Source organism: Leptosomus discolor, chromosome 24 (genome assembly GCF_034619465.1).
Source record: "Leptosomus discolor isolate bLepDis1 chromosome 24, bLepDis1.hap2, whole genome shotgun sequence".
Taxonomy (NCBI): Eukaryota; Metazoa; Chordata; class Aves; order Leptosomiformes; family Leptosomidae; genus Leptosomus; species Leptosomus discolor.
Window position 1 is genome coordinate 4161936 of NC_141414.1, and position 9264 is coordinate 4171199.

The 9264-nt window shown below is 69.3% G+C and overlaps 1 protein-coding gene across 1 annotated transcript in view; it reads right to left on the minus strand.

Annotated features, from left to right (window-relative positions):
* Positions 1 to 4625, minus strand: part of MKNK2 (MAPK interacting serine/threonine kinase 2) — a 7270-nt gene extending 2645 nt beyond the window's left edge. Inside the window, 5 exon segments of the mRNA XM_086477741.1 lie at positions 495 to 630; positions 1596 to 1693; positions 1858 to 1959; positions 2167 to 2248; positions 4551 to 4625. Coding sequence (XP_086333867.1) covers positions 495 to 630; positions 1596 to 1693; positions 1858 to 1959; positions 2167 to 2248; positions 4551 to 4598 — 466 coding nt within the window. The 5' untranslated portion in view covers positions 4599 to 4625.
* Between the last annotated feature and the right edge of the window lie 4639 nt (positions 4626 to 9264).

Below are 9264 nucleotides of genomic sequence, written 5' to 3' on the forward strand. Positions count from 1 at the left end.
TCGTTCCTGTGGGGACAACAGCATCAGCCCAGCATCCCCCCCAAAAAACCTCCCGGGGTGCCCCCTCCCCACAGCCCCCCACACCCAACACAGTCCCCAGGCAGGGAAGGGGGGAATGCGGGACAGGAAAATTGGGTTTCCAGTGATTGAAACCACACGGCCGGGGCCCCCTGGCCGCATTCCAGGGGGGGGAGAGGGACTTTCGGCGCCCGGCTCCGCTCCCTAATTGCTCGCAGACCCTCCTGGCTCGCTCGCCCCTCTCCAGAACCAGCCCCGCTCAGCGGCTCTCCGTGGCGGGACGGCGAACGCCGCGGCGGTGCCTCGGCTTGCCCCTCCGCACTGCTCCAACTTGGCCGCTGCGGCCCCCACCGTCACGGCAAACCGCTGAACGTCGCCTCGAGAGGCTCGAGGCCAAGGGGAGGGAGCGCCGGGCGGGACGGGCGGCCTGGCTGCAGCCCACGGGTGTCTTGAGCATCAGCCCGGTCTCAGCCTACTCCCCATACCCACGGTGGGGGGGGGGACACGACAGATGGGGACGGCCCCACGGTACCTGTGTCCCTGGCACTGATAGAGCATCTCCACCTCTCGGAAGACCCTGCTGCGGATGTGTCCCAGGCGCTTCTCTATGATCTGAAACGCAAAGAGGGGGAGGCTCAGGGAGAGGCACCACTGCCAGCAACCACCGCACCCCCACCCCCACCCCCCCCAGCCGGCGCTGGGGACCCCCGGGGCCGGGCGGAGGCAGGCAGGGTGTGCCCGAAGGGGTTAAGGCAGCAGAACAGGCTGTTCCCGGCGGCGGTGCCAAGCCGCTCCCTCCCGGGGCCCCGGCCAAGGCGAGGTCCATGTGACACCGGCGCAGCCAAGAAGGGCGCTTCGCCCCACCGGGCGCTGGCACGGCCGTGCCGTGGGGTGGGCAGGGGGTCCCCAGCAACGGCCTCGTGCAGGCAGAGCTGGGTGCTCCCACTGGCCCCGGTCCTTTGGGGCACAGAAAGCACCCAACCACTACGCAGCCCTCCCTGCTGCCTCAGTTTCCCCACTGGGGCACCCAAAGGTCCTCCTGGGGCCCAAGTGCCCCTTGTGCTTGGCTGCATTTTGGCACAGGGCCCGTCCCAACCCCCTCACGCCATGGCTGGGAGCCTGTGCAGTACAGGGACCACCACCCCCAACCCCAAAAGCAGCTGGCTCACCACAACCCCCTCAGCATCCATGTGCTCACAGGGGCACAGAGATCACCCCCGGGGCGAGCAGGAGCTGGCCACCCTGCCGCCACCACACGGCCCCGCCTGCCCTGAGTCCCCAGACGCGTCACAAACGTTAATTTAGTCTCTCATCTGCCCTAATTTACACGGGGAGGAGCGTGGCTAAGGGGGGTGACCAAGGTCCTGGAGCTGGACGGTGGCAAAGGACAGTGGGTCACCTGCACAGCCCGGCCCTGCCGTGCTCCTGCCCCTCTCCTTCCCACGAAACCATCGTCCTGTGCCAGCACCCGATGGTCATCAGAGCCAGGAGAGCCAGAGGTGTGGAGGATGGAAAGGGAAACTGAGGCAGGGGGTGGGAGGGAGCCGGGCCTGCAGCCCCGAGCAGCGGAGCTTTACCTTCACCGCGTACTCCTTGTTGGTGATGAGGTTAACACAGGACTGGACTCTGGCGTGGGCCCCTTCTCCCAGCACCTCCTCCTGCAGCTGGTAAACATCTGGCAGGGGAGGAGGTCACCTGAGCCACCGGCCCCACCACAGCACGGGACACCGCGGCTGTCACTTTTCCCTGGGCTGTCCCCAAGCCTGGGGATGCCAGGAGAGCCTCAGCCCTGCCCCAGGCCAGGGGGGACCCCTGGGGTTCCTGGGCAGCCATGCTCACCTTCAAACCTGCCGGAGAAGCTGTCGGTGGCTCTGCAGCGCTTCTTCTTCTTGTTCCTTTTCTTGGCGTCAGGGATGTCGATGGGTTGACTTGAAGGCATGTCTGTGCCGGAGCAAAGTCACCGGCGTGAGTCACCCCCGTCCGCCCCACGGGCCCCCAGCATGGCCATCCCTAGGGAAGCCCCCCCCCCCCCCCCCCCCCCCCGCCCCAAGCTTTCCAGGGAACTCAAAGGGCCAACATCCTGGGGGCTGGGCTGGGAGGAGCCCCCCGCCCAGGACGCAGCCCCACGGGAGGGCACCCGCAGCTCACCAGGACGGGGCGGGCAATCGAAGTTGAAGACGGGCTCCAGGTGGTTGGACTGGTCGAACTCCAGATCGAAGGGGTTTTGTCCCTGCAGGGGCCAAGAACAGGAGTGAGATGGCAGCCACTGGATCGGCCACCGCCGTCTGCCCACACCAAGCCCAGTGCGGACACGGAGCCTGGCACGCTCCTGGTCTGGGCACACACTCTGCTCACCCATCCCAGCGGGGCAGGACACTGGCTCACGCTGCTCAAGGGACATGGCAGAGCCCCAGGGACATGGCAGAGGAGGAGGAGGAAGGGTTTTGACCACATCTCCTGATGGGGATGGTGCTGTGGGGTCATGCCTCCACGCCAGCAGCCCCAGGCCAGCACGCAGGGGACGATGAAGGACTGGGGCTGCCCGCACCACCCAACCCCAAGTCTCCACCCAGACCTGAACTACAGCGAGGAGGGAGGAAGAAAAGCCACAGGACAGGGGCTGGGCTCCAGAGCCACCGTCCCGCGTCCTCCTGGCTCCCCAACCAGGTCATGGCGGGCCGGAGCCCGCTCAGCCCCGCTCCAGTGAACGTCGTGCCCGTCGGGTTGCCAGACACCTGCGACCTGGCAGGATTGGGCCCCACCCCAAACCCTTCCCTGCACCCCAGATCGGTGAAGGGTGTGGGAACTGCTGGCTCCCCCACCCCAAACCCCAGTGGCTTCTGTCCCAGCACCCCAAAGGGGACATGGGGACTCTCTGCCCCCGTCTCCCCTGAGCTGCCCCCCCGTGGGACGGGGGCACCACCGGGGGTGCACGGCCAGGGAGGCGAAAGGGCCCCATCCTCTGTGGGGTTACGAAATCTGTTTGGGTGGAGGTGGCAGCTCCCGGCGGCGTTCCCAAACCCGCCCCCGGTGCCCCGGTGCCCGGGCCGGTTGCCAGCCCCAGCGCGGCGCAGAACACCGAACCCTGGCCACTGCCGCCAGAAACAGCCAGAAAACGCCTGTTTGCTGCCGGGGCGGCTCTCGGGGGCCGAAGACATCTCCACCGTGGGGCAGGGCTGGGGGGGTGACACCAGGAGCAACTCCCCCCCAAGCACTGCTCCAGATCCCCAGGGCCAAAACGTTCCTGCCCAGTATTTTACAAGATTACACCCCCCCCCCCCCAAAAAAAAATATAAGCCAAATTTGCAGAGCACAGCATTGCCCTGCGGCTGCCAGCCCCCCCCTCCAAGCCACAGACCAAGGCCCCTACCTCAGGGCGGCCACCCCCCCCCGGGACAAGAGGCTGCGGACCAAGTGTCTGCACCGCGGGCAGGATGAGGCCTCCCGGGGGGGGGGGGTGGGGGTGTCACACGGGGGGGTACACGGGGCCCTGGCAGCTGCGGCAGCACCGGCACACAAAAGGTTTGGGGGATGGGAGGCGCGGGGCGGACGCTGCGCACCGGCTCCATCAGCACATCCGAGGTGTGGGGTGTCCCCCCCCCCGTCCCTGTCCTGGTCCCCAGCCACCCTTGGCGGGGGGGGGGGGGGGGGGGAGGGGGTTAGGGGGGGAGCCAAGCCCCAGCCAAAAGCCTTAAAAGCGGGATTAGGTGTCAGCTAAAATAAGCCGGGCAGGTTTCGGGTGAGCTCCCAGCATCCCTCGCAGCCCCGGGAGCCAAACTAAACAAAGATCCCACGAAGCCGCTCGGCCGCAGGCGTTGAGGGGAGCAGGACCCGGCAGGATCTGACCCCCCCCTCCCGCACCCCCACCCGCCCCCGAGCGTGACAGCGGGCGGGATGGATGCGGTGTGACGGGGCGCGGGGCTGAGGGTGCCCCGGTCACCCCTGGGTGCAGCCGCAGCCCCTGGGCCAGCGCTGACAGGATCTGGCCCCCCCGTGCAAGACGTTCGTACGACAGGTCCTGGGCCGGGCTGGGCCTGGCAGCACATCCCCCCCCCCCCTCCTCCGGTGCGACCCAGCACCCCGATTTTGCAGATTAGGGGTGAATGGGTGCAGCTGGGTGGGAGGGACAGTGCAACCCCCCCCCCCACTGGGGACCCCCAGGGGAGCTGCAGAGCGCCGAGCAAAGCCTCGCTGCAGCATCCCAGCACCCACCCGGGAGAGGGGGGGGGGGGGGGTGTGTCTGCAGACCCGAACCCCGGGGTAGGGGGGACAGGGGGGTCTCGCTGCCCGGTTTGGGTGGCAACACCCCCGGCGCTTCCCTCCTTCGGGAGGTGGCGGGGGGCGCGGCGGGCAGGAGGCATCTTCCCCGCCCCCCCCCCCCCCCCGGCAGGGGATGCGGAGCGCTGCGGAGCGCAGGATCCGGCCGCCGCGGGCCCGCACCGGCCCTGCCCGCACCCCAGCCCCGGAGCCCTCCCCCCGGAACCCCCCCAGACCCCTGCGGCGCGGCCCCAGGGCGGGGAGCAGCCCCTTACCTTGAAGGAGCGGTGGAAACCCGGGATCTCTGATTTCTTCTGCACCATCTTGCTGCGGGGGGGGGGCGGCGGGGGGCGGCGTTGCGGGGAGCAATGGGGGGGGCTCGGGAAAATAAAAAAACAAACAAACAAACGGGGGGCGGGGGGGGGGCGGGGAGGGAGGCGGAGGGACGGGCAGAGCCGGAGGGGAGTCCGGGGGGTGGCCGAGACCTGCGGGGAGAGGAGGGGGAGGGGGGGGGGGTGTCAGACGGCTGCGACCCCGCACGGAGCCCCCGGTGTGTCCCCGTGCCCCCCCTCCCCGGCGGCGCTCACCGGCGCGGCCCCGCAGAGCCGCCGCCGCTGCTGGTGGTACCGCAGCCCGCACCGCCGCCCGCTCCGCTCCGCTCCGCGCCGCCGCCGGGAGGGGACGCGCCGCCGCCGCCCCCGACGCCTTTATAGCGACGGCCCCGGCCCGCCCCGCACCGCCCCGCACCGCCCCGCACCGCCCCCGCCGGCCGCCGCCGCCCCAGGCACCCCCCGCGCTGCGCCCCAGGACGGGGACACCCCCCCCCGGGGACACAAACACCCCCTCGAGAACCCACCGGGGACACAAACACACACCCCCCCCCCCCCCCCGTGCTGCTCCAGGGACCACGACCCCCCCCCTCCGGGCACTCTCTTGCGCTGCGGGGGGCTCCCTGCACCCCTCTGCTCCCGAGCACCCTCCTGTGCTGCGGTTAGGAACAGGGACACCCCCCCGGCCACCCCCCTTGCATTGCACGCAGAGATGGGGACACCCCCAGTCTTCCCCACCCCCCCCCCTTGCATTGCACCCACAAACAGGGGCACCCCCCAGCCACCCCCTGCACCGCACCCTGAGACAGGGACACCCCTCAGACCCCCTGCACTGCACCAGGGGCCGGTGACACCCCCTCCAGGCCCCCCAACCACTCCCCCCACCTCACCCCTGAGCACCCAATCCCGCACCCAGGGACAGGGTCACCCCTCGGTGGCCCCCCCGCCCCTGCACCCAGGGACAAGGACACTCCGGTTCCGTGTCCATTTGCTGCGGCTCCGAGGCTTAGGGCAGGGGGGGTGGGGGGTGACCCTGACACACACCCCCCCCCCCCAGCCCACACATGCCACGAGTGGGGCAGCGCTCAGCCCCACAGCCAGGCCACGCCGAGGGGGGGGAGGTGGGGGGGTGGGGAGCAGAGCACGGGGTCACGTCCCTGCAGGCCACCGCGGCCCTGCTGGATGGTGGCACACAGGGGGGGGGGGGCTCAGGAGGAGGAGGACCCCCAACTGCAGGCTCGGGGGCACCGTGGGAGGCCATCAGTGCGTGGGTGTCCCATCCTCACACCCCCCCCCGCTTCCCCCGCCATCTCGCGTGACGCCAACCCGGGCTGAGAACAGACGCGCTCGTTGCGTCGCGCAGCCGCGCCGGGGCCAATGGCTGCGGCCCCGCGGTGATGACCTCACCGCCCGCCCCGCGCATTGGCTGCTCGCCCCGCCGCCGCCGCCGCCATTGCGCACCCAGCGGGCCCCCCCCCCCCCCCCCCCCCCCCCGCCCCCCCGGTTTTCTCCGCAGCCGCCTCCCCCGGGGCACCCCACGGCAGAGCCCCCACCCCCACCCCCCCCACCCCAGCGGCCCTGCCGTCGTCACGCTTCTGCCCCCCTCACCGGCTTCTCCTCCTCCTCCCCCCTGCGCTGTTTGGGGATGGGATTTGCAGCCTCCCCCCCCCGCCCCCCGAAGCCACCGGTGCCACCGCAGTGGGGCCGCTGCCGTGGGGTCCCAGCTGCCCCCGCCACCCCGCCACCACCCCCCCCCCCCAACCCCCTCGAAATCCACCAAAATTCCTGCTTTTGCCAGGCCCTGACAGCTGCTCCCATGTCCCGCTGGCAAGCAGGGCAGCCGGGGAAAACCAGGCACCCCGGCCCTTCCCTTATTAGCGCTGCTAACGAGGGCTCCCCAATTAGCCCAGGCTGGCATGGGGGGTCACGCATGGTGCTTCAGGACGGGAGCGGGGGGGTGGTTGCAGGGTTTTGGCTCCCATGGTTCGAGGAGGGACAAGGGACAGGGGACAGGGATGGTGCCGCAGGGCGCGCTGGCCACTGGCACCCCTTGGGCGGCTCCAGCGCAGGCGGAGGAGCCACATGCCTCCGAAATTGCGCACGCCACCATGTAGGTCACCGAGCCGGTAATGACAGGGCGGCAGCGCTGGCACCCACAGCCCTGGCGGGGCCACCCAGGGGTGCCCGGCGCAGTGGGGACACCCAGGGCCTACCGGGAGCTCGCCCAGCCCATGGGGGTCCCCGGCGGAGCAGCCCTGCTTGCTGGCTGCGTGCTCGCTGCACGGGTGCTGCCTCTTTCCTGCATGCTCACCGCATGTGCGATGCATGTTCTCCGTGTGCTGGCTGCACGTCACCTGCGTGTTCTCCACACGGTCACCGCATCCTCGCTGCATGTCTGGTGCACGCTCGCCGGGCGCTTGTCCTGCGGCCCTTGCGTGACCTCCGCATGTTTGCTTCACGGCTGGCCCATGCTCTCTCTCTGCTTGCTGCATGCTCTCTGCACGCTCCCTGCATGTCTGCACGCTCCCTGCACGCTCCTGGCCTGTCTGCACACCCCGCACTCTCCCTGCATGCTCACTGCACGCTCCCTGCACGCTCCCTCTGTGCTTACTGCTCACACTCCACGCTCACTACTCGCTCCCTGCACCCTCCTGGCCTCCGCACACTCCGACCACACTCGCTGCACGCTCTCCACACGCTGCCTCCCGCCCCATACCCCATCTGCAAACAGGAGGTGCCGGGGTGATGCTGGCACCCTTCAAACCGGGCAGCAAGAGGCAGCGGTGTGCAAGGGGCACCTGCCTCCAGCTGCGGGGCCGTGGGCGAGCTTTGCAGCCAGGCGTGGCGAGAGCGTCGGGTCTCAGCTGCTGCGAGCAGGGAGCAAGTGCCCAGCGCTGTTTGCTGGGCGGCTCCTGCCGGTGCAGGGCGCTGGGACACGGAGCCCTTCCCCACGCTCCCCTTCCCCACGCTCCCCTTCCCCACGCTCCCCTTCCCCACGCTCCCCTTCCCCACGCTCCCGCCACAGCATCGGCCGCTGGCACCCAGGGGACGTGCACCCGTGGGGGGCTGGACGCTGCGCGGCAGCGGGGCGTGCACAGAAGCCCACGCACGTGTGTGCGAGGGCAAAGCAGGAGGCGGCGGAGCGTTGCCCCACATGGCGTTTGCACACACACGGGCGTGTGCGGCCAGCACACGTGTGCACACACACGGGCATGTGCGGCCAGCACACGTGTGCACACGCACAGGCGTGTGCAGCCTCTGCGGGTGCATTGCTGTGGAGCCGTGCGGTCACCCGAGGGCCGGCTCGCACATGCACACCGCACGTACATACGTGTGCACACGTGATCATGCTGGCGCCGTCCCATGTGAATCTTCCTGCACACACGTTTATCCCGGTGCATCGCCTGTGTTTCCGTGCTGGGGGCTCTCCCGCTCTCCCGCACAGCCCCACGGGCGCAGAGTCCACCCAAAATCCCCCCTAGAGCCCGACCTCGGCCGCTTTCCTCCAGGCCTCCCCTGTGCACGTGTGTTTTGGGAGCCAAACGGGGGGTCCTGCACTGCACCCCCCCTTCACAGCAGCCCTGGCAGATCTGGGGCTGCAGCAGGTCCCCATTCTGGTGGTGGAAAGGGCCACAACGGCACCCAGTGAGAGGCTTTGGCAGCTCACAGCCTGAGCTCTCAGGGCAGCTAATTTTTTTTTTCAGGGAAACAAATTTTGATGCATTTGATGCCACCCACCTGCTCGGCAGGCGCTGAGCCCCCCCAGCCCTCCTCCCTCCTCCTGATGCTCCCATCCAGCACCTTGGGGCTGCAAAGCCAGGGCCGGTGGCAGCAACCCCCCCCCCCCCCCCCCCCGTGCCCCATTTTTTGCTGGCATCCGTGAATAGCGAAACATCCCCCACGGCATCGCATGTCCCCGCGCCCCTCGGTGCCACCGGGATGGGGGTCCCCGCAGGTCGGTGGAGCCCCACATGCCGAGACGGGCCGAGGGAAAACAGGAAAGCGAGCGGGGCCGTGCCGGAAGGCGGCTATTGTTGGCGTGGGGAGCCGAGGGAGCGCGAGTTGGGCCGGAGGCCATCGTGGCCACCCTGCCTGCCTGCCACCCCTCCGGCGGGCGACGCCGCCCGCTCCGAAGCCACGCACGGCTGCCCCGTTCCCCGCGGGACGTGTGTCAGCCCCGGTGCGGGCAGGAGCAGCGGGAGGGCGGCTGACCACGGGGTGCGCTGGGCTTCCTCCCCCCGCTGCTCCGGTTTGGAAAGGAAAAAAATAAAATAAATCCTTTTTCCTTGTGTTATTTCCCCGGCACAAGGAGGGCCCAACTTGTCTCTTCTGGAAGGCGGAGGATTTGGAGCCCTGGCTCTGTTTCAAATAAAAAATCTTGCAAAAAACCTGGAATTTCCTGCCAGGCAGAAACCCGGAGGTTTGACTCTCCCAGCGCTGGTTCTGCTGCCGGGGTGGGATGGGAGGGACAGGGGACACGGGACACACACGCATGTCCGAGGCACACGCAGACACATGGCTGTGCTGACTCACACGCCAGTGGGTCCCCCAACTTCTCTCCTTGCCCCGACACAGCCGAGGGAATTTGGGCTGGGTCAAACCCAAGGAAGGGGCTGGGGCAAACCCCACTGGGTTTTCCCAGCTCCTGCTTTGCACCCAC